Below are 25,357 nucleotides of genomic sequence, written 5' to 3' on the forward strand. Positions count from 1 at the left end.
GATTGTCAGAGGCTGGGGATTTGCCAGCCTTTCTGTAGAAGGTAAGGCCATAAGCAGGAAAGTCCTCACGGAGGGGTCTTTGAAATCGGAAACCACGAAACTCCTGGTTTCTTTCCTGCTCATCCCGAGGCTGATTAACTCCTGGTGTGAAAACAGCTGCAGCCTCTCCGTGCTCCACAAGAAGAGCCCCTGAAATCCTCCGGCTACCCTCACTTAGGACCCACGCCCTCCACCGGCCCCCACCCAAGACTGTGGCCAAGGAAAGGGGAAGTGTCCACTGGCAGACAGCCAGGCCTGCTTGAGGGTGGAGTGGTGGATGGAAGAAAATGTGGGGGTAACTCCAAGAGGTGACGCTTCCAAGGCACCGTTTCCATCCAAAAGGGTGACACGATCCTCATGCCTCTAAAGCACAGTCCTGCTGCTGAGCTACTGCTGTCCAAGACAGAAAACCCCCCTCCCGAGTTCAGACCGCCGCCCTTGTAAGAAGCGCATCCTTCAAACTCCCCAGGTGGGCCCTGGGGGGTCGAGTCAGCGCCTCAGGCCTTGGGTGTGTCTGACCCAGGCGCGCAGGTGGCCTTGGGTATGTCTGACCCAGGAGCACAGGTGGCCTTGGATGTGCCTGACCCAGGCGGGCAGGTGGCCTTGGGTATGTCTGACCGAGGCGCGCAGGTGGCCTTGGGTATGTCTGACCCAGGAGCACAGGTGGCCTTGGATGTGCCTGACCCAGGCGGGCAGGTGGCCTTGGGTATGTCTGACCCAGGCGCGCAGGTGCCCTTGGGTGTGTCTGACCCAGGCGCGCAGGTGCCCTTGGGTGTGTCTGACCCAGGCGCGCAGGTGGCCTTGGATGTGCCTGACCCAGGCGCGCAGGTGGCCTTGGGTATGTCTGACCGAGGTGCGTAGGTGGCCTTGGGTATGTCTGACCCAGGCGCGCAACTGGCCTTGGGTGTGTCTGACCCAGGCGCGCAGGTGGCCTTGGATGTGCCTGACCCAGGCGGGCAGGTGGCCTTAGGTGTGTCTGACCCAGGCGCGCAGGTGGCCTTGGGTATGTCTGACTGAGGCGCGCAGATGGCCTTGGATGTGCCTGACCCAGGCGCGCAGGTGGCCTTGGGTGTGTCTGACCCAGGCGCGCAGGTGGCCTTGGATGTGCCTGACCCACGCGGGCAGGTGGCCTTGGGTGTGTCTGACCCAGGCGCGCAGGTGGCCTTGGGTATGTCTGACCGAGGCGCGCAGGTGGCCTTGGATGTGCCTGACCCACGCGGGCAGGTGGCCTTGGGTGTGTCTGACCCAGGCGCGCAGGTGGCCTTGGGTATGTCTGACCCAGGCGCGCAGGTGGCCTTGGATGTGCATGACCCAGGCGGGCAGGTGGCCTTGGGTATGTCTGACTGAGGCGCGCAGGTGGCCTTGGATGTGCCTGACCCAGCCGGGCAGGTGGCCTTGGGCGTGTCTGACCCAGGCGCGCAGGTGGCCTTGGGCGTGCCTGACCCAGGCGCGCAGGTGGCCTGGGGCGGCGGCAGGCAGGTGGCAGCAGAAGACAGGCTTGAGGAGGAGGGCCCGGACGGGGCCCGAGCGCGAGGTGCGCTGCGGTGGGGACGGGCCGGAGGCTGGATCGGGTGGGGCTCGGAGCGTGGAGTGCGGCTGCTTCCCTCACGCTGAAGGAAAACCCATAGGATTTTAGGCCCAGCCATGAAAACAGGAATCTTGTTCCCCTGGCACGGACGACAGTCGCACTGCGGCTGTGGCCTGGGTCGGGGCGGGGAAGGTCTGGCCTGAAGAGTGCAGCGTGGGGCGAGCAGCGCAGGACCGGGACCGGGGCCAAGCGTCCCCGATGGGGGCGGCCGGCGCTTTCCCGCCTCCCCGCCCCCACCCCCAGACCCCCGTCTACTCCAGCCCCGGTCCCGAGCTCGCGGGAGAAGCTTCCAGAGCGCAGGCTCCTCCGAGGGAGGCACCCGCCGGGCGCAGAAGGGGCAGGCGCGCGCCCTGCTGCCAAGGCCTGCCAGCGTCGCCGTCCGTCCCCCGCGTGCTCGCGGCTGTGTCACCCCACCGTGGACCTGGGGGCGCTGCCTGGAGGGCACGGGGCCCACCCTTCCCCGAGCAGGGAGGGGTGTTGCCCTCGGGGCCCCGTTACAAGGGGAGAGGGGCTCACACTCCTTCGGGACGGGAGGTGGTTTCACTTCGTCACGTGTCGGGGGTACAGCCCCGGGGGTCCTTTCGGGAGCTGCAGACACGGAGGGGACACGCTTTTCGGAGAATGTGGGGGGACGGGGTGTCTCCGTCTGTTTCCGGTTGGCGCCGCCCTGGGAGTCCCCGTAGGGGGCGAGTGGGGACAGCGACCTCACTGTCCTGAGAAGGGAGTGGGATTCAGTCGCCCCCGCGCGCCGCTCGTCCCCTCCCTCCCGCTCCCGGACGCTCGGAGGCCCGGGGTGGGGCTCGCGCCCTCGGGGCGGGGCGTCGGGCCGCTCCCAGCCTCCCCGCACGCCGCCGCCGGCCCCGCCCCGTCCCGGTCCGGGTAGGGGGGTCCCCTCCAGCTGTCGCCGCCAGCGGTCGCCGCTCCGGGGACTGTTCTTCCATGGCGCGCCGGGCCGCCCTCGCGCTGCTGATCGTCGGCCTGCTGGGCGCTTTGAGGGCCGCACGGGGTGAGCGAGCTGGGGGCGCGGGCGGTGGGCCCACGGGGGGCGCGGGCAGGGTCCGGGGATCCGCATAGGGGGGCGCGGGCCGGGGCCACAGGGGACGCGGGAATGGTCCGGGGATCCGCGTAGGGGGGCGCGGGCAGGGTCCGGGGATCCGCGTAGGGGGGCGCGGGCAGGGTCAGGGGATCCGCGTAGGGGGCGCGGGCCGGGGCCACAGGGGGACGCGGGCAGGGTCCGGGGATCCGCGTAGGGGGCGCGGGCCGGGGCCACAGGGGGACGCGGGAAGGGTCCGGGGATCCGCGTAGGGGGGCGCGGGAAGGGTCCGGGGATCCGCGTAGGGGGGCGCGGGCCGGGGCCACAGGGGTCGCGGGAAGGGTCCGGGGATCCGCGTAGGGGGGCGCGGGCCGGGGCCACGGGGGGCGCGGAGGTTGTGGGGCGCAGCCGGGGTACCCCGACTCCCGTCGCGGGCGGACCCTTGTCAGAGGCGAAATGTCAGCGTTTGTTTTCAGAGTTTAGACTCTTCGGGGACTCTTCGGGTTGGAGGCACCTCGATCGTCCCCCCAGCCCTGGTGACTGTCCGACGGGTCCCCCCCCCAACCCACCCCGGCATCCCCTCTTCCCCAACTCCACCCCCCCCAGAGCTCGGGGGTCTGGATCTCCGTTGTGACGCCCACCAGGGCCACCCTGGAGTCGCCTCCCGGGGCCACGCCCTGCGTCCCGGGCCTAAATTTGGAATCGGCTGAGCAGCCTAAGACCTTGGGGGAGGGGGAGCGGTTAGGAAGAACCTCCAGCCCTGAAAACGCGCAGAAAGACTTGGTGGGTCCCCGCGCATGTCGCGGGTGTTTGGGTCCCTCCTGCGTACGGTGCCCGATGGGAAGCGACACCCCCAAAAGACACGCGTTCTTACCACATGGTCAGCGCGGTGCGGGCAGTAATTTGGAAAACCCAGGAAAGGCATGGGGAGAAGGAAAATTCTCTGTCGCCCCCACGCGTCCCCTAAGCAAACCGTTTCTTCTGGTCGTCGCCTTCACAGAGCTTTTCTGTTTCTCTCCGTTGCAAACGACAACAGGCACCGTGCCGGGCGTGGTGTGTTAGAACTTACTTTTTCCACTGCGCGGTGCATTTTTGCTCCTTTATAAGGCCAGCCTTTGCAGCAGACAGCCTTGCAGGACTGGCCTTATCAGGGGTGCACAGACTTGGGGAATGCGAAAAATGCAGGCCCCGCTCTGGAAGGGACGGGAAGGCTCAGCCCCCACCCCTGTTTATGTGGCAAAATTTCCTGCTCCCGTTGCTGGCCTGTAGCTCAGCTTAGAATGGATCTGGCCCTGTATTTTTAGGGAAGACCTGTTAATGGGTTTGCACACTTTTTAGATGTGCTCCAGGTGCTGCAGAAACGGTGGTTCCAGTGGGCAGACTTTAGAGAAAATTAAGCCTGATTTGTGGGGGGGGTGTGGGGGGCTTAGAAGAGTTTTAAGCTTGCCGGGGAGGTCCCACAACAGGCTTCCTGTTTCTCTCTTCCCTTCCAGAATGTCCTTCCTTATTCCTGGCAGGCTGCCACTACAGAAACGACCCTCTCGGGTTTTCTCAGGAGGGTTTTATCTGTTGTTTTTGTTCAGGTGACACCTACTCAAAGAGTTTTTCATGTATCGGTGTGGTTATGCGTGCGTTCATTCTCCAGGCATTCGTTTGTTCCTGAAAGCCTACTGTGTGCCTGGCACCAGGGGGATGAATCCTAGGGGGTTCCGGTTGTCCCCAAATGTGCAATTTACTGAGGAAGAGAGACATCTAAACAATGAAACAGAATATTAGTGATAGTAGCCACATAACTAAAGAACTCAGAGGAGCAAGGTGGTAAATCTTGGTGACTGGGAGGGTGTGACTGGATTTGAAGCACCAACAGCAGGGGTGAGATTCATGTCTCTGGAATATATTCTTTGAACCCCAAACAAGGCATTTTACAGTTTTCAAACGCACAGCAGTGTTGGCCTGGAACTGCCTGATTTTGAATGCAGACTGTGCCTGGGAAATCCAAGATTGCCGATGCTCTCAGTGAGCAGGTCTGGGACACTTGGTACCTGTGTGGGGGATGGGATGCACAGTTGCAGGGACACAGTCACCACCAAAAGCAGAGAAAGGACTGAGCTTCGGTACACGCTAATATCCTTACCCTCTCCCCTTTCTAATTGTTAGGTTAGGCCAGACAAGAGCCCTAATACTAATCTGATCCTGCTAGGGACAGAGGCAGAGACAGGCCATCCCAAAGGGACGAGTGGAAAGTTTATTAGGGAAATTTACTTTCCAGTTGGTGAAACTTAGCTGGTTTCTGTTCTGGCTACAAAAGCCCCTTGAGCCCAGGATTGGATCTTAGTTCTAGAGCTAACAGCTTTGTCTGATTTCACAGTTTTGAAAGGCCCCGTGTTCCCAGATTTTTTCACCCATCCCCATGGAAGCAGATGTAGGTTAACGAGGGATGGATGGACAGAGGGATACCTCTAGAAAAGCAGACTTTAGAGAGAGGAGGGCTTTCCAACTGGGCAGTTTTGTCCCCCAGGGAACACTTGGCAATGCCTGGAAATATTTTTGGTTGTCCTACTGGGGTGTGGGGTGCTACTGACATTACAGTTTAAAAAAAAAGTTATGTAGAGACCAATCTGCGAGAAAACGGTTTGCTTGGGAAAACAGGATTGCAATCCAGGGCCCACACACAGACCGGGGTGATCTCCAGTATTTCCAAAGAACAAAGGAAGGACTGGGAGTTTCATTACAGAGAGTAATGCCCCGTATTGTTTTGAAAGAATGCTCATTGGCACTAATGGAGATTTGGGGGGTTGGCAGGCTTTGGTGGGTGAATGACGGTTGTAGGTAAAATTAGTCTCAGAGTCACGGCAGGTCGTTTCAGCAGCTACGAGGCTTAAAAATTATCTTAGGGTTGCAGCAGGCTGTTTCAACAAGCTGCTATGTGCCCCAAGTGCTTTCCTCTCCGGGCCTCTCAACTCCAGTTGCAGTCTGGATACGACAAGAGTGACTCAGTCTGTATAATCAACTTTCACAGTGGCATCTGGTGGGTGGAGACCAGAGATGCTGCTGTACACCCAGCAATGCACAGAACCACTTCCATCACACAGACTCATCCGGCCCCAAATGTCACTAGTGCTGAGGGTGGAAAACCCTGACTATTTTGTATTTGTAAGTGTTGGAGTTAGTGGTTGTTGCAGTGGGTGTCCTGATTCATTCCTCTGTCTCCAGTTAGGAGAATCCCATCCCAGACTCTAAGGCAGCTCAGATTCTCTGGACCCGTGTGAAGTCGATTCAGGATGCTGAATCCATGGCTAGACACTCAGTCATCGACAGAGGCAGTTTTGTCCTGGCATCCGCACAGTGGCCTGTGCTGTTTGAAAAACTCCAAAAGCTTACATGGACCGACGTCTGTTAATACGAGGTCTTTCTGGGATTCCCTCACCCCCGTGCAGCAAGTGTGGGCTCGATCTCTTGAGTTTCTTGTAGCTCTTGTCTTTTGCCTCTGTGGGTGTCTGTGGAGGTGAAGAGAATGTTTTTGCCGTCTGGGCAGAGGAAATGCGTTTATTGTGCGGTGTGTTTGCCTTCATTTACAACCTACGTATTTGGCTCTGAGAAAAGTTAACTGCCTTTCATTGAACGCCCTGCTCTGCCTATTTATTCTTTCTCTGTTTATCAACAGGTGTCTTTGTGCTTTGGAGGTATTAAATGCATCTTTTTTTTTTCTTTTTTTTTTTCTTTTTCTAATTGAACCATAATTGATTATACATATTTTGGGGTAGAGTGTTGACATTATTTGTGTACAAGGTGAGATTATCGAATCACTATTATTAGCGTGTGTATGATTACAAATCGTAATTATTCTCTGTATGTGGTATTTCTCTTTCTGTGCCTGACTGATTTCACTTAATTTCCTCCAAGCTCATCCATGGTGCTGCAAATGGAAGAATTTCCTTCTTTTTTATGGCTGAGTAGTATTCCATGGTGTATATACACCACATTTTCCTTCAGTCATCCATCCATGGACACTGAGGTTGGTTCCACACTTTGGCTCCTGTAAAGAGAGCTGTGATGAACATTTTTCTTTCTTTCTTTCTTTTTTGGACAGCACTTTTCTTCAAGATTGGACGCTAGTTTCAAGAGATAATTTTGAAAGAAATGCAGCTAGTAGAATTCTTTCACCAATTCAGCATTTAGGATTTTTTAGATACTGCTCAGGATTTTTTCTGACTCAGATGTCTCCCCTAAGGGAGACAGACTTCCCACCACCCACGTGAAACTTGTGGGATGTATTCTTACTGAGGTTTTTCCAGTCCCTCCTGTCACTTTCAGGGGAAAAGAATCACATGCTGTGCTGGTAAAAGACTCTCAGGTGATAAAAGTTGTCTCAGAGCAGCTTTCTTCCTGGTATAGATACCATTCGTTACTAATGAGAATTTCCTTTGTAGATATAAATTTTCTTTACAGGGGAGGAGTTTTTAGAGCTTCTGTGTCTACACTTTCTCAAAATAACCAGCTTGAAATAATCACTATGCCAAAAAGGTATATTTTGGGGTGGTGTATGCTGCTCTCACATGGTCATGTTTTGGAGTGCTGTGTTCTGAGCCCCTACAACTCTTTTGTAGGTGTGTTATTTATTGCAGACTCTTTAATGAGACAGAAAAGTTGCTGTGGGAAGATTAGAATGAAAAACAATATCTGCTCCCAGCCCAGAAAGCCTCTCCACAAAGTTTGAAGGGAAAGGGAACTGTTTTAGTTTTGAATACACATTAAACCAGGATGCATAGGAGTCACCGGCAAGCTGCTAACAAGGAAAGAAAGCCCAGCCTTTCATAGAGCCAAGTGGATACTGTCCCGACCCGCGGGATATTCAACGCAGACCCTGGAGGGGGGAGTGGGAATTGGATGGGACCAGAGACACGAGAAATGGAGACAAGACAGTATTCTGATCAAGTCTCGTTTATTAGCCAGAAGGTCACAGCTTATATAGACAGCAGGAGGGAATCAGCAGATAAGGACGTATGCAGATGTTTTCTGGGAGAAATCACAGGGCACATCTTTCCAGGAAATGGAACATTTCTCAGCTATCTAAAGCAACGGTGATCTACGCCTAGGGCTCTGCAAGCAGTAAGGAGAAAAGGGTGGAAAGGTCACAGCATTTATATCTTTAGTGTCAGAGGGCTTCATGACCCTGGGCAGGCTATGACCGGGCTCTTTGGCCCCAGACAGATACAATGTATCATGGGCAGTTCTCAAGAAAAACAGCATCTAGTCCTCAAGTAAGAGGACCTGGCAACTCGTTTTAGATGAGCACATGGTTCACCCTAACTTTATAATGGTCACTGGGGAGGCCACCTGGGCTGGCTAATTGGCTTTACTGAGAGGAGAAACAGAAGGCAGTTTTGCAAACTGGAGCAAGGTGCCCACCTAAAGTCAGGCTCTAACCCTCCCTTAGGAACTGAGAGACAGAGAAGCTACCTCCCCTGGTGTGTACAGGACACCTTCCTGAGTTGTGAGACCGGAAAGAGGCTCCTTTAGTCATTATGAAGATTTGTATACATTTTGAAAGGACAGAGAAAGAAATTTTGAAATTAGAGAGGTGGAGGGAGAGGTAGAAGTCTGTTCCCTTATTTTCAACCGGGAGATTGAAGCCTGTTATTCCTCATTCGTATCCCCCTTGCGTTACAAAGACCCCCATCACAAGCACACACGTCTTCACCACTCGGAGCTAAGAACCGTGAACGTCATGTCACACTTCTCCCCTTTTGGGAGTATCACTGGCTTGCATAGGATCTCTTGGGTGAAAGATGGTAACTAACCGAGATGTGTGTACGTGTCAGTCTCGTTAACGGTCTGCTCCACGTCCCTAGGGACCAGAAGGGCTTTGATTCCTGTCCACGTTCTTTGGTTCTTGTGCACGTTCGGGCAGATGGGTCAGCGGGCGTGTCTGCACTTTGTTTTGGGATGACTCAGTGTTGCCACCGATCTCCTGTGGTCTCCCTAGTCAGGCTGTTAACATTTCTGCTAAACAGGAAACCAGAAACTTCCCTTTTCTTCTCCTCCAGAGTTAGATTCCAGCCCTCAAAGCAGTGTCTCTCAAATGGCAGGTGGAGGCCCCTTTGTGGGCTGTGCATTCAGTGCAGAGACAGCAGCCCTGACAAGCAGAAAACCCCAAAGACGAGACTAGAGAACACCAGCGTGTTGTGCCAAAGCCCTGCTAACTAAGCACGCGGGCAGAGCTTTTGTTCTGTTCCCTCTGTCTGGGTGGACTGGGCCCCGATGGGAAATGTGATTGTCATTGTGGCAGGCAGTCCCAGGAATCTAAAAGCCTTTGCAAATCTAAACCTCTTTATTTCATTCACGTTGCTTTCTCAACTTGTAGCGACAAGTCTGTTGGAGCCCCTCTGCTTTGCAGAAGTGCCTTAAAGGTGCGGTTCATCTGCAAGTCTTTGGAAAGCAGTCATTGCTACTACGGGTGTGTGTGTGTGTGTGTGAGTGTGTGTCTGTGTGTGTGTCTGTGTGTGTGTGTGTCTGTGTGTGTGTGTGTGTGTGTATTTAAAAATGGTTAACTTTATTTTTTTATTTCTATTTTTATTGGAACATAGTTGATTGCACCTATCTGTGGGGTACAGCCCTGATTATCAATACTTGTGGGAATATATGATGCTCAAATCAGGGTAATGGGTATATTCAGCATTATACAATGTCATCGATTTTTGTGGCCATTTACCAATTCCTCCCGTTCCCCTCTCCCCCTTCCCCACCTCTGGTAACCTCAGTACTGTTCTCTCCTTTTGAAAGTTCAAAGTACCATTGTTATTGTTGTATCTTTCTTTTTAAAAATTTTTTATTCATTTTTAATTTTTATTTATTTATTTATTTTTAAGCTCCCACTGATAAGTGAGGACATGCAGCCAGGCAGAGAAAGAGAAATAGCTAACTTTAGTTCACTGAGTTAACAGCCCTTAAGGAGGCAGCGGATTCATCAGAGCTGTTGCATGCCGGGTGCTCAGAAGGCATGACTCATCCTCGCACAATGCAGCCCAGAGAATTCTGAGTATGCTGTTTGTTTCTGGTTTGTTTGGGCCTCCCAGTCACTGTGTGACTGCACCCTGGCGGGTGTTGGTCTTGTAAGAGGATGCCAACCAGAAGGTGCATACGCATTCATAGGAACACGGTCGATTGGAATGATTAAGGGACAGAGAATACATAAATGACATGATTGTTAGGGCAGATGGACTTGGAGGCATATGGATTTTATGAATACTGCCAGAAAGTAAATATTGGAAGTCACCCTCTGTTGTGCTGGCTGCCCTTTTTAGCTGTCTTCTGTTGGGGGACATGGGTTCAGCTCTTTTTGACATATTCAGCACAAAATGTGCCTCGCCAGGTGAAGGCACGTGGAGGGAGTGTTAGGTGTTTGATGCAGAGAAGCATAGGGTAGCGGGAACAGGAAGGGTTGGGGTCTGAGCGAGCTAGACATGGGCATGAACGCCTGTCTCTCTGGGGTGGGGATGAAGGTGGAGACTCCGTGCACTGAGGTGCTAACTCAAGGGCCAGTGCCCCAACTGGACTGAGATAGCAGCCCACAGACAGGAGTGATTGATGGCTGCAACAGCCCTTCCCATGAGCTTTCCAGCTGGACATGTCATTGCTCTGATTGACAAAGAGCTGGGCACTCCTTGAGGCTGATCGTAACCATATATCTGGGCTGTGGATTTCAATCTCTGCCTTCCAATGGGTTTCTGGCACAGGGTTGGGAATGGAATTGGGGAGTAGGACTGACAGAGAGGAAGATTAGTCACAGTTGGGGTGCAGATCGCATGGACAGCAGAGAATGTTTCCTGACACTCCCTGAGATGCTGGTGCTTGCACCCTGGGGTCCCACCCCCAACTCTCTCTTTAAGTTACACTTACGTATGTAGCTTCTGAGTGATGAGGACCTTCTGGTTGCACTCATAGTGTCTCTAATGCTCCATATCCAAAGCTTCTCACGATTTTCACCCTAGCCTGCATCCCCTCCTTTATTCTTATCTTTTGTGATGTGGCCATTTGCCCAGACTCTCAAACCCAAGCATCTCTATCCACTCGTGACAGATCCTTTGTCTCAAATCCAATTTGTTAGCAAGTTCTGTTGATTTAATCCTCTAAATTGTTCTTAGTGATGCCTCTTCTTCCATTCTGCTTTCTTTTTGGAGACCCACACCTCCACCCCTTGAATTTCCCCCAGACTAATGCAAGAGCCCTGAACTAGCTTGTTTTGTTGACTCCTGAGGGCACTTTAGGGAGGGCCGGGGACCTCCTCTCAGAATAATTTTTTGATGCATACCTAAGACATAGGATTGCAGAGAAACTAGTTACCCAGAGCCCAGGCTAAAACACACCAGTATTAGCATGGCTTATCTCTCCTGTTTTTGATTCCTAGGTGATGGTTTCAAGCACAAACCTGCTCAGTAATCCTTCAGCGGCTCCTGCAGACCCAGATCAGAGGTTCTCAGCCTTGGCCTCACTGCAGTGCGTGCCAGGAACTTGCAAAAATCATTCCTGCCCAGGCCCACCCGCACAGTCTGATTTATAGCCTAAGGGATAGGGCCTGCATTGGGGTTTTTAAAACACATCCCCAATGGTCCTAATGTGTGGCTGGGTTGTCAAAAATCACTGAACTTTTTTTGTACCAGAATTCTATTTTTTTTTTCATCTTGCATGGGATTTCTCTTGACTGCTTCCTAAGACATTCACATCCGTGCCATGGATTATATCTTTCAAAGAGTGTTCAGTCCGTTATTTCATCTTTGGGTAGCCCTAAGATATTTACTGTAGTCTTTTTGTAGATGAACACACTGATGTTAGAGAGTTCTGTAGCTTGCTGCTGCTGATGAGGTCAGCCTGGGGAAAGGTGCAGGTGGAGGCACATTTTGTCGATGGTGAGGTTTAGGCTGTGGCGCAGTAGCATGTGCACACAGCGCAGAGTTCTCCTTGTGGTGTGACTTGACGGGGGAGGAGGATGTTCCATATTAATGAAAGTCAGCTCAATATGAAGGGGAACTCCCAGAATCGTGGTAGAAAACTTGTCTCAGACCAGTCGTGGAAGCCTCTCCAACTCCTTAGCATTTTTGTATTCTTGCTGTCCACCCACTTACCCACCCACCCATCCATTCATCCATCCACCGTCCATCTATCTATCTACCGTCTGTCCATCCATCATCCATCTGTCCATCCAATCTCCTATTCATCCATCTATCCACCTATCCATCCATCATCCAGCTTTCATCCATCCACCCACCTGTTCATCCATCCAACCACCTATCCATTCATCTGTCCACCCATCCATCCATCCACCTATCCACCCATCCATCCAGGCATCCACCTATCCATCTATCTGTCCATCTACCTAACCTTCCACTCATCCATCTATCATCTCTCCATCCATCTGTCCATCTACCCACCTATTCATCCATCCAACCACCTGTTGATTCGTCTATCCACCCATCCATCCATCCACCTATCCAACCATCCATGCACTAATCCATCCATCCATCCATCCATCCATTTATCTATTAGCTCATCTACCCAATCTTCCATCCTTTTACCCATCTGTCCACCTCCCACAAATCTACCAATTTATTGTTCACCCGTCCATCAGCTTATATGTTTACTCATCCATCCCTTTATCCATCCATTCATCCATTCATCCACCCATCCACCCATGTATCCATCATCCATCTATACATCCATTAGTTCATGCATCCACTTATCCATCCAATCAGCCACTATCCACCAGTCCATCCATCCATCCATCCACCCATCAGTTCATGCATTCATGCTTCCTCTGTCCTCCATCATTTGTAACTAGCAGCTGTCTGTATCTTTTATCTACGTCTGTGTATCTGTCTACTACCTAGACATTCATTCATCCACCCCTCCACCTGCACACCCATCTGTCCACCATCCATCCACCCACCCATCTATACATACATAAACACACTCACTTGCCCACCCACGTACCCACCCACCCAGCCAGCCACTGGCTCTCTCGTGCATCCCTTTAGTCAGCATAGGCTGATGTTTAAATGATATCTGTGCTCTCAGTGCCATTTGCTGGTGGCATGGAAAACAAAATCCTTGTCTCTGTCCTCCTTTCTCTGCTGGGAAGTGACAACCAAGACATCCCTTCTGGGGCAGCGGCCCACATGTGTCCCGTGCATGGAAGCCCTTCATGAGCAGGAAGCACAGAGCAGGGATCATACTCCCCCAGAAGGTCACACTGGGCTTCTCACAGGAGGGGACCTCCCTGGGTCCCAATCAGTACTGTTGACCAAGAGAGCTGCCGTTGGTTTCAGGCTATAGTAGCCGTAGGGGCCACGTGATGGAGTGTAGATTTAAACTCCCCAGAAGGATTTTAAGCAGGTGGTTGCACAGTCACACCTACCTGCAGAGAACCCGTCTGTGGCCAGCAGGGTGGACAGAGGGCTGGAGGGTCTGAGGCTGTAGGCAGCGCATGGACAAGTCCCCATGGATGGGAGAGAAGAGACCAGCCGTGTCAAGGAGCATTATGGAAGTAAAAATCTACAGCGGGGACCGGCAGAGCTGAGTACACATGTGTGTTGTGCGGGTAGGCTTTAAAACAAATGCCTGGGTCCCACCTCCCTAAGTTTCTGATTGAATTGTCCTAGGCGTCAGGACTTAATGAAAACTCTACAGATGAGTCTAATGTGCTATTGGAGTTGAGAACCAGGGTCTATAACCACACGTCTCAAACTGTGATGTGCGTACAAATCGTCTTTGGAAATGCTGGGGAGGAAAAGTTTCAGGCCATCCAGGGAGAAATGACGGAGGGCTTCCTGGAGGAGGCAGCATTTTCTAAGGGCCTTGAGGGATGAATAGGACAGAAAGGCATTTATGGCCAAGTAGAGGAGCCAAGCTCAAAGAGGTCTGAGATGCCTAAACTGGGATGACTGACAGGGCGCTCCCCTGAGTTCAACCCCAGGGTCTAAAAATTTATTCACGTGATGTTGGGGAAGGGGGTTGGGGGTGGTGTGGATTTTAAATTTTTGAGGGAGACAGTGACATCTGTTGGACACCAGTGAAACTGCTGTCAAGCTGTATATTTTCAAATTTTTGTAATCCCCAAATCAATACTCTCAGCGTCCCCAGACAGGCACAGAACAGCAAGAAATGTAGCTGCCCTCTTGCGCATGTTCCCTGCTGAGGTTGAACAGGCGACCTTCTGTCTTCTTGTTTCAGCTCTTGCACTGTGAACAGTGTCGTTCAGGGTCTATTGGGTGCCATGTTTTCGCATTTCTGTGCTTTCTTTTGGTAATTCTGCCGTTTGAAATGCCCCCCAAGAACAGTGCTGCAGTGCTGTCTCATGTCCCTAAGTGCAAGGAGGCTCTGACGTGCCTTTCAGAAAAAAACGTGTGTGTTAGAGAAGCTTCCTTCAGGCATAAGTGACAGCTCTGTTGGCCGTGAGTTCCATGGGGATGTCACCAGTATCGTTCAATAAGGTGTCTTCACACAGAAACACACATAAAACAAGGTTGTGTATTGATTAGTTGATGCAAATGCTTGCAGAAACCCGACGCTGTAGTTTTCTTGGACGCAGCAAATAGTTCTGTATTCACTAATGCAGCATTCGCGGACAGTTTTTAGACCGTAACTACCTAAAATAACGAGACTACAATGAACAAATGGAACTGTTCAGTGTGTGTTCTGTTTTGTTTTGTTTTGTTTTGTTTGAGCTCAGCATTATTTCATGGAGACACACCGGGCTTCCTGAACTGACAATGTTTCAGACCGTGTGATGGGTTATTTCCAGCCAGCCCAGATCTGCAGTGCAGTCACCAGTCTGGAGGGAGCTGGATTGGGGAGCGTGACTGAGAAAGATGAAGTTAGAATTGGGGCTGGGGCTGCTGAGTCACGTTCCGGTGCTTGCACTTAACCTTAGGGTCGTGGGTAATGACTTGGTTTACCTTAGGATTGAGGTCCTGGAACCAGCATCTGCAGTCAGGAGGGGGTCGGGGGACAGAGAGCAGGGACTCTTGGGCATGAGGTTTTCAAGCATCCCCAGGAGCTTGTTAAAAATGCAGGATTCCACACCCAGCTCCAAGCCGCACAATCAGAGTCTTCGAGGGTGAGGTCCAGTATGGAATGTGTGTTTCCATGAGACCCACAGCGTGATTGCGAGAACCTGGCGTTGGGCGTGCCAAGTCCAGCCGATGCATTCACTGGATTCTCCAGGCTCTTCCAAAAGTTGGCATAGCTCAGAAGGATGTTCCCAGAGTTATGGCACAAGGGAAAAAGACAGCCCCTCCCCTGTGACCAAACGTATTATAAAATTACATAAAAGAACCAGTTACCAAATGTCACCGTCCCAGTGAGGACAAAACCAGGATGTCAGCATACCATGAGCTACATCAGAAAAGCATGAGTCTAATCACTGGAATGTAATTGTAAAACTAAAAAGTCAGAGTCAAATTTAGCTGTTGCTGTCACCGTGAAGTCCGATCTTGTCCATGATGACTGGCAAAAGAATGTCCCGAGGGACCAGCGACTTCTGCCCCTTCATTTTATAGCTATTTATGCTACTCATGGGGTTGACAGATTGTGTTGGCCTCGGCAGTTAAGTGCAATGTGTAGGGTCTCCTGTTAGCTGGGGCTGCATTGCACTTATCTGTAATCAAACCAACCGTGTTTTCTGCACCAAAATGTTCAGCAGTTCACACAGATTCACTTATTTATAGGAAGCTGGATCCAGGACCAAATGTATTTCTGAAACCATTATGACACTAAAGGTCTATGAGGGTTTTTTTAAAAAAAATTATTAATTTTTTCATCGACAAATAAAAATTGTATATATGGTGTGCAACATGATGTTTTGGTCTACATGTACTTTGGGGCATAGCTAAAGTGAGCTCATTAAAATGTGCATGACTTCACATTCTTAATTGTGTGTGTGTGTGTGTGTGTGTGTGTGTGTGTGTGTGTGTGTGTGGTGACGGCACTCTCTACTCTCTCAGAGGTTTTCAAGGAAGCATTACACTGTCATTAACCACACTCACCACGTTGTAAGACAGATCTCCTGATCTAACACTTCCTGAAATATTGTATCCTGTGACCAACATCTCCCCATTGTTAAATGACACCTCTTGAAAAAGGGGAAATGTATTTCCAAAGAAATTCATTTCTCGTCACGGAAAAATAAGGGTGTTTCAAATACTTAAGTAAAATAATAGAATGAAACAAATCAACGACTACTCTGACCTCTTTCCCGGGTGTCCTCCACCCCTGGAGAGCCGCAGGCCCCGCCTGCACCTGCCGTCCATCCATCAAGGATCTGGTGGGTGCATTTTCTCTGTCAGGGCCCTGGGCTTTCTTTGTACTACAAATTATCCGTATGTTGGGGACCCCTCTCAAAGCCCCCACAAACCTAGAATGATAGGCTTCCAGGCAGGACAAGGGATTGCTACCCACCGCCTGCCACAAACTTCAGTAAACATTGGGCACTGGGTACAGAGGTGCCCACTGAATGCCCTTCTTGTCCTTTGGTAGCGTGTCCTGAATCTTTACGTTTGTAACGGGGCTTGGAAAAACTGCGGGAGGAGGTGCGACATCTTAGATGTGAGCAGGTGTAAGCTCCCGGAGTGTGGCCGGGGTGGCTAAATCAAGGCTTTGCCATTAACCAGCGGGGGCGTGGAGGTGAGGAGGGGGCCTCTGTTTCCCCCGTCCCTAATGGAGTGTCGAGGACATCAATTTCATTTTCTAGAGAGCTCCAGGCATATAGAAAACAGTCAGTAAATTACATCCCAGGCTACTGTTATTATGCCATTATGTTATCCTTAGGTGACTTTTATTGTGGAAATCCCAAAGTCTGAGGCCTCATTTTTATATCTTCGTGAAATGCCTCTGTGGCATCATGACTGGATTGAAGAGAAACCAAATTCTGGCCCGTGGTGATCACGTGTCTCAGTTTAGGGCATTTGGAACACGGTTGAAGCTCTATTCACGTTTCCCTGAGGAGCTCAAATGCCCCATGTGGTCTTAGGGACTTTACACGGTGGGGTGGCTCATCCTGTTTTTCAACTTGCCTCTTTCATGTGCAGAAGAGAAAGGCTGTTTGAATCAGAAGGGAGTGTCTCGGGGTGACTGAGCCATGCCATCCTTCCGTCTGCCTCTGCCTCACCCACCTGAGTCATCCTGTCTCTGAAGCATCCGGAACTCTGGGGGGCCCGCAGAGGGGCTGGAGGCTGCTGCCGAGGGCGTGGTCTCTTTGCAGGTTTACAAAGCAGCTGAATGTCTTGAGTGGTTGACGTGGGCTCCACAGCAGGTTCTTTCTCCCCGTGGGCATGGCTGCAGCCCCTGCCGCGCGGGTTCTGGTGGTGTTTTCTAGGCATTTGCAGGCCCCACAGGGCACTATGGGGAGGTTTTGCTGGGAGCGCACTGCCTGCGACCTCAGGGAGTGGAAGATACTTGGCTTTGAATGTGGTGAACTGGAGGAAGAGTCCTGGTGTTTGGACGGATGAGGGGTTCGTGCGGGGGGATGACTGACTGCCATGATCATTGATTGTGTTTTCTGATGTTTTTTTTTATGGGGTTTCAGCCACAACATGATACATTTGCATCCATTTGCACACACCTGGACACTTTGCAGAGGTTTCTGCCACACGGGAAACTGCCAGGGACTCATGCCTGATTATGAATGAATGAAAGGTGTCTAGTTCTGCATGGGAGGCAGAGCCGGCCACCTCGCCTTTCCTGCTCGTTTGTATGGGGCAGTGTTTGGGGAGCAGTCCCAAGTATTAGTCATCTGGATTTTGTGAGGGTAGGCCTTTGTGTCTGGGAAGGAGGATTTTGAGGGGTCGAGGGGGGGAGATGGGGAGAGGCTTGAATGATGGAAACTGAAGTTGTGGGCCCAAGGTGAGATGGTCACAGCTCTTTGATGGTGTCTTCGCCCCACGGGGACTCTAGATTGAAGCCAGCCCAGAGGCCAAGGCCAGAAGACAAGTGCCTGCTGCAGAGGGTGGGCGTTCTCCAGGACAGGTGGAGGGTGGGTGAGCGGGCGGGGCTGTGAGGGGCACATCCCTCCCTTTCCCTTCCACTCTCAGGCTGGGCTTGGACTCCCCTTGGCAGGAGAACAGTGGGCTCCGGGGTTGGTTGTGGGGACCAGATGGTAACATTTGCTGTGGCCCTGCAGCAGGGGACAGATGAACTGTGGGTGACAGCAGCAGCCCAGGGCCAGGTGGAGGGTCATGTGGGTGGCTGGACTGTCTGGGTCCCTCCCTTGTGACTGGGTTTGTCTCACGGGGATTGGCTGAAAGGAAATGAAGGTGAGCTGTGGCCTCCTCCACCTGCAAGGGCAGGAGAGTAATAGTTTCTCAGAGTGACTGGGTCCCAAGTCAGCAGCTGCAACTGTGATGGGAAGTCCTGTGGGAAAGGAGGGTGGGTGTGGTGATATGCAGGAGAATGGGAGGCCCTGGACATGGGGTTATCAAGCAGACACACATGGATGCACACATATGCATGCACACACGCACATGCAAGCACACATGCAACTCATACACACATACACAGATGTGCAGTGGACATGCACAGGCATGTGCATGCATGCATACACACATGCACAGTCACAAACGTGCATGTAAGCTTGCGTATGCATATGCACATTCATGCAAACGCACAAAACAAGCACACACATGCACACAAATACACATGCAGTGGACATGAACAGACACCTGTATGTGCACATAAGCTTGCATATACATATATACACCCATGCAAATACACAACAGAATGTGCATGCATGCCTGCTTGTGCACACATGTGTACACACACATGCATACACACACTTTTGCAACAGAGATGCACAGACGTGTGAGCACATGTACACTCACACACATGTGCACATAAGTCCACATGGCACATGCACATACACATGGAAACACATGAGCACAGGCACACACATGTACACCTACACGCACACACATGCATGCACATACACATGCACGTTCATGCACACATGCAATGTATAAACACAGATGTGTGCATGCACAAAAACATGCACACATGTACACCTACATGAACAATACATTCACACACACATGCATGCACCCCCACATGTGCATACATGCACACATGCAAGCACACAAACAGATGGACTGCATCACACCGATGCACACACACATGCATGCACACACACACAATCATATGTACACACTCACACAGTCACTGCGCTGGAAAAATCCACTCCAGCCATATTTTGTGGCTGGAATCCAAAGAGCACAGGAAAAGCTGATGAAGCCCACAGCTGCCTAGAAAACTACCGACCCACAGCTGAAGGGGGTTGGGGCATTGGGGATGGCGGAAGCACCTGAGTGGGCAAATACACCCCCTTCCCGGGGTCCAGGTAGATGGATGCAAGAGCTCAGCAAGCCAGGGGGGTGTGCTCGGAGAAGAATATGTGCTGCCCACCACTGTTTCCCATCTGATGGAGATCACGCACATACACTGGTTTACCTGTGCCCTGGGATTCTGCACCTGATGTGTGGAAATACACATCAGTCCTGCGCTGGATATCAGGCAGGTGAAGAGGAGCTGGAAAGAGAAGGGAAAGGGGGCCCAGGGCAGTTGCCTGGGAGGAGAGGTCCTGCCTTTGCCACAGTGGTCCAAACATGTCAGAGGAGGGGCAGGAGTGGGTCCCCTGGGGGCTGGGAGCTGCCTTTTCACACCCAGAGTCCTGTTGGGGTTCACCACGAGCGGAAAGGGGTGCAGGCTCCCGGAGTCAGAAAAGGAGACAAGACCCTTGTCTTGGAAACCTTCTGGAGAATGTTTCTCTTCCTCCCTTGACTACTGTTTTTCTGAGGGTTTCCTGAAGCTTGAGACTGGTGAGTCACTCGAAAGCATTTTTGTTTTGTTTCGTTTCGTTTCCTTGGTGATTCTGTCCATAACGATCTTCTCTTTACGTGAGGGAAATTTTGCTTTCATGTTTGTGGGGTTTTTCATTGCTGCTTTCTTCTTTCTTTCTTTCTTTTTTAAATTGGCATTTTGAAGGTCCTCTCTGATTATTTCTCAGTTTCTGTTTTACCCTAAAAAACACAATATCTGCTCTTGGAATCGGTTTGTATTGGGGGACTTGCCAAAACTTACCAGGCATGCCCTGAGAATTTATAATTCATTTCTGAGGCTAGTGAAGGTGAACGTTTGAGAAAGCTCCTAGCACTGTCACTTCTGGTTCTACTGTGTACAGGAGGGCACTGCAAAAAGTTTATGGAAAAGTGGCATTAATAGATAATACAATCTTTCCACAAACTTTGCAAAGTACCTTCGTATATCCAAAGGATATTAAATCGGAGAGTTGAAAAGATACCTGCACTCTTGTGTTTATTGCAGCATTATTCTCAATAGTCAAGATATGGAATCAACCCAAGTGTTTCTTGACGGATGAAAGGATAAAGCCCATGTGGTATATGTACACAATGGAATACTATTCAGACTTAAAAAATAAGGAAATCCTGTTATTTGCAACAACGGAGATGAGCCTGGAGGATATTATGTTAAGCGAAGTCAGCCAGGCACAGCAAAATGAATACTGCATGATCTCGCTCATACGTGGAAGCTAAGAAAGTTGGACTCATAGAAGCAGAGAGTAGAATGATGGGTACCAGGGCTGGGGGTGGAGGTGGGTTTGGGGGATGTTTGTTGGTCAAAGGATACAAAGTTTCGGTCAGATAGGAAGAGTAAGTTCAGGAGATCCATTGCACACCATGTGACTATGGATAATAACAACGCATGCACAGGCCGAACTGGCTATTCAGGACCACGAATATCCACACTCCCGACCTCATGAAATGCTGCCACGTGCCGTGGGAAGAGTGTGATTGCGTTTGTTTCATCTGGCATCTGTGCAGGTGTAGAAACAGTTGGTTCATAGCTCTGAGGTGGTGAAAATAACCCACTGCGGTTGCTGGCATAGGCCCCCCAAAGGCTGTTTCTTCTCCTGCCTGCCTCTCTCAACACACACAGAAAACCATACATGCATGTACCTACGCATATGTACACACAGAAACCACACCCATACACACCTCACATATGCACACCCACATCACACCTACACACATATACAAATCCTCATGTACACATGCCTACACACACCACACACCTACACATACACACATAGAAACCCATACATGCATGTACCTACACACATGCACACACATAAACCACACCCACACAGCTACATGTATGCACACACACAAACCCACACATACACATGCCTACACATACATACCACACACCTATACATACATTCACATAGAAACCCATACATGTATGTACCTGCACATATACACACAAATCCACACATACACATGCCTACACATATGCACACAAAAAACCATACCCATATAAACCTACACATATGCACATTCAACACACATGGGCATACATACAAACCCACACATATGCACCTACACATAGGCACACACACACAAACCAAACACACACACAAAGCCACAATGTTTATGCCTACACATATGCACACATAAATCACACCCCCACACTTATACATATGCATATACACAAAGTACACTCACATACAGCTACGCACTGATACACACACAAAGTAAACCTATACAGAGCTACCCATGCCCAAATAGAAATGCCAGAACACACTCACACACACACTGAAACATACACACACACATGCACATACACATATTCACTAACTACACACATACCCTGAAGCACATACCTATACACACAGCCAAACACACAAGTATAGACTACAGCCAGCTTGTCCAACACCCCATAGAGTTGAACAGATTTGCTGGTGCCTGTGGGATGTCTGTTGACCTTAACTGCTCAGCCCCTCTGGGACCTGAGGGGCTGCTGTGCGCGCTCAGGTCTGAGGAGCAGAGACTCCAGGCTGGAACCTTCCAGACCCACCGTGCTCTCCAGCAGACTTTTCCAGAATGTTCTGGATTTTGCTTTTCTTCCGTCTACTAGAGATGGCCAGAGGGAATTTGTATTGGAAATATTTTAATAAATAGAAGTAAAACAAGATAGAAAAGGTCAACAGAACAATGGCAGTTTCCTCATCCTGTGGGAATGCACGAGATTTTTTAAAAAGACATTGTGTGGACAGATCATGTAGGCAACACACCAACAGAGGAACAGTTAATCTATCAGGTGGAGAGAACAAATCTATGGTTATTAGAGGGGGGACGGGGAGGTGAAAAGGGAGGGAGAGAGATTGGACAAAGGGGCATGAAGAATCAATATGATTTGTAGCAATGAACATGCTGATAGGGAATAAACAAATAAGCAAAATAAATAAAAATTGTTGATGAGTTTGCTGGGTGGTCTGGTGTTTCTACAAGAAGTATATTTTGGTTTGTGACTACAGAAAAGTTGCTCATAAAAGGGAAGACTGCTCACCATGTTTTTTACTATATGTGTTAGAAATTTTTAATCAAGTGTTTCAAAGGACCTACTTTTTCAGGAATTATGTACCTGCAAACTTATGTTTCCCCACTATCTTAATTTCTGCAAACTCCAAGGTTATCACTGATTTTAAATATAGGCTAACATAGTGCGAAAGTGAATATTTAGAATGAGAGAAATCACAACGCATTATACATTATTTTGTTGGTTTTCTTGGTGGCTGGTTGGTAAGGGGATGTGAACCCATGACCTTGGCGTTAAAAGTCTGCGCTCTAACCAGCCAAGATAACCGGAAGCTGCTGTTTTACTACGACAAATATCACAAAATCAGAAAAAAAAAAAAAAAATCACACCATTTTTATCTTCTAATTTTCAACTTGACTTTCATTTGCTTATTTCTCATTTGACTCTTTTTTCTCTTAGGCCAAGATTTTGACTTACTCGATGCTCTTGGCGGTGAGTAACAGTAACATTTAAAAATATTCTGTAGATACTTTAACAAGTGCATTATTGTGATAATTATGTGAGTACAGGATGAGGAAAATCAACGATGCCCTTCTTAGGGTAAATAAGCCTTCCCTGGTGGAATAATTCATGCTCTTGTAATGGTTGAATGCCACGTGTGTCACCAGGTGCTTATCCGTGCTGGGCACCCCGCATCACTGTTTAGTTCTAGATCTTGCCGTCTCCTTGAATTTGTTTCCTGGGGCTGCCGTAAAGTATCATAAACTTGGTGGCTTAAATAGCAGGATTTTATTCTCTCCCAATTGTGGAAACCAGAAGTCTGAGGTCCAGGTGTGGCAGGGCCGTGCTCCCTCCAGAGGCTCCAGGGGAGGATCCTTCCTGCCTCTTCCAGCTCCTGGTGGCTCCAGGCATCCCTGGGCTTTTGGCCGCATCACTCAGTCTCTGCCTCTGTCTTCACGTGGCCTCTCCTGTATGTCTGAGTCTCCTCTTCTGTCTCTTATGAGGACACCTGTCACTGGATCAGAGCTCATCCTAACTCACTATAACCTCACCTTAATCAATTACATCTGCAGAGACCCTCTTTCCAGATAAGGTCTCCTACCAAATTTCCAGATGGACGTGAATTTTGGACAGACACTTTTCAACCCAGGACTCACCTCTTAATTTTTTTTTTTTTTTTTTTTTTTTTTATAACTTTCTGTGGTCTAATGCTGAAGGTCTGAGCTGAAACCATGCTAAGAGGGTCACCTTTTTCCTGATGGTCTACCCCTTCTTGGCTGGTATGAACGGGTGCTCCCTGCACCAGGAGGCTTCTGGGTTCTTACAACCTCAGCCTGCTCGGATTTTGTTCCCAGATGGGGAGCTTGGGTGGGGGTCTTGGGGTACAAGCAGCATGTTATGCCTCAGAAACATGAAGAGCATTTCAGTGCACAGATCTCGGGCTTTCCAAGTTTAGCCCTTTTGCTGAGTTCCCGTTCTTCTGGCTCCCTGGAGTGTCTTTCACTCACATACCCCATCTGACATCAACATTGGGGAAGGGGCTATTGGTCTTAGTGAAAACCCTGGTCAGCAGCAACAGCTGACATGAGTCCCACTGGGATCATGAAACGTCCCCTTAGACTTGGCCACTGTCTGTGCTGGTGAGGAAAAACACTGCCCAGAACATTCTCCACCTATTTTTAAGGAAATGAAACATCTTTAAAATTATAAGAGAGTGGGCAATCTTTTTCTCAGCTGCAAGCTTTACTGACTGAAATGTCTTTTCTGTTTAGGTGATGAAGACAAAAAACCCACCACAGCCCCCAAAAAGCCCAGTGCTGGTAAGAAGCAAATGTTTCTATTAGGGAAACAGAAAGAAGAAATTATTTTCTCTGAAAACAGGATGGGGCTTCGACAAGCATAGAGAAAGGATGGGTCATTTGAGGACTCCAGATACAGTCTGCTTATTCTTTGAATTGTGTCGTGATGTGGGCAATCTTGTGCAATGATTTCTGTAAGAGAATGGGTGCCAATGCTTCTGTGAAATGCTTTTGGGTCATTTTGACCCCATGTCTGGGTGCTTTTACTGTAAGCATCTGTGTTACTCTGTCTTTGGATGTTAACTTCCTGGGAGAGAAAACATTCGGTACTGAGACCCTCTTATAACCTGTGGGTGTATCACGGCCTGTCATCTGCTGTCACTGTCAAATAAAATAAAAGTCAGGAACCAGGAACAGATAATGGATTTCCCAAAGATCAAATCCAGTGGTGGTCAGACACTCAGAGTAGCACTGAAGCCAAAAGTTATGTCATTACTGTCTTGTCTTATCAGTGTCCGGTTTCTGTTTTTGTTTTTTTGTAAATTAATAGCTCTGTTTAATTATTGGGCTTCTAGTTTATAATGTCAGCTCATGAGCAAAGAGACCCTGTGTACCCCAGGTCTTTAACTGATGCCACCACATAGACAACACTGGTTGATGGTAGGAGGGGAAAACAACAGGACAGAATTCTCGGCAGGTGGAGTTGGATTTCCAGTGTGGTGCAGGAGGCACGATTGATTCATACTTTTTATTTTATTTTATTTCATTTTGGTCCTTTATTTTTTTCATCCGAGAGCAGAGTGATGGGGAAATGGTCAGGAATCTGGTTTTTCTCGTGAGATTCTTGTCAAAATAATATTTTGAAAAATATTTAGGGATGTGGGGTGCGGTGTTTCCTCCATTTGATTATGAGGTTGTTTCCTTTCTTACTTCACTCAGGACTTTGGTATTCACAACCTGTTTCTCTCCTTTAGGGGATGACTTTGACTTGAATTTAGAAGATGCCCTGGGTGGTGGCGGAAGCAGTGAGTACCTCGTTTCTATTTTATTTTTTTGCCAACTTGCTTATTCCTACCAATTAGTATTTCATTTCCAAGAGGCTTATCTCTTTCCATTGATCACTGGAACCGGCTTTCACAATGAAAACTTGGTGAACAGGTATGTCATTGTTGGGTTTTTGGTTTTTGCCAGTATGCTTAATTTTATTTTAAAATTCTTAGTATCTTTGGAATGATAGGATGTGGATATGACTTCCCTTACCAGGGCCAGCTTCATGGGCACGTGACTGTCTACTCGCACCACACCCCACACTCAAAAGGGGCCCCAGCCTGGGTTAAATGCTCTGTGGTTGGCATCTTGAAATGCCGAATACCGTTTGAACAACGGGTCCTGTATTTTCATTTTGGGCAGGGTCTTGCCAATTCTGTATCTGCTTTAGTTTCTATTGGAAAAACCTGAAGTTAAGTTCTGCAGCTGGAAGGTGAGGGAAAGAAATTAGCAGGTGGTTGATTGTACGGG

General features: G+C 49.7%; 1 protein-coding gene across 1 annotated transcript in view; it reads left to right on the forward strand.

Moving 5' to 3' along the window:
* The first annotated feature begins 1,065 nt into the window (after positions 1-1,065).
* CD99 (CD99 molecule (Xg blood group)) overlaps positions 1,066-25,357 on the forward strand; it is a 44,205-nt gene continuing 19,913 nt past the window's right edge. Inside the window, exons 1-7 of the mRNA XM_063083756.1 lie at positions 1,066-1,372; positions 1,454-1,573; positions 1,888-2,091; positions 2,349-2,633; positions 22,500-22,532; positions 23,813-23,860; positions 24,814-24,864. Of these exons, the coding sequence (XP_062939826.1) occupies positions 1,066-1,372; positions 1,454-1,573; positions 1,888-2,091; positions 2,349-2,633; positions 22,500-22,532; positions 23,813-23,860; positions 24,814-24,864 (1,048 nt within the window). The remainder of the gene's footprint in view (positions 1,373-1,453; positions 1,574-1,887; positions 2,092-2,348; positions 2,634-22,499; positions 22,533-23,812; positions 23,861-24,813; positions 24,865-25,357) is intronic.

This window comes from Cynocephalus volans, chromosome X (genome assembly GCF_027409185.1).
Source record: "Cynocephalus volans isolate mCynVol1 chromosome X, mCynVol1.pri, whole genome shotgun sequence".
NCBI lineage: Eukaryota > Metazoa > Chordata > Mammalia > Dermoptera > Cynocephalidae > Cynocephalus > Cynocephalus volans.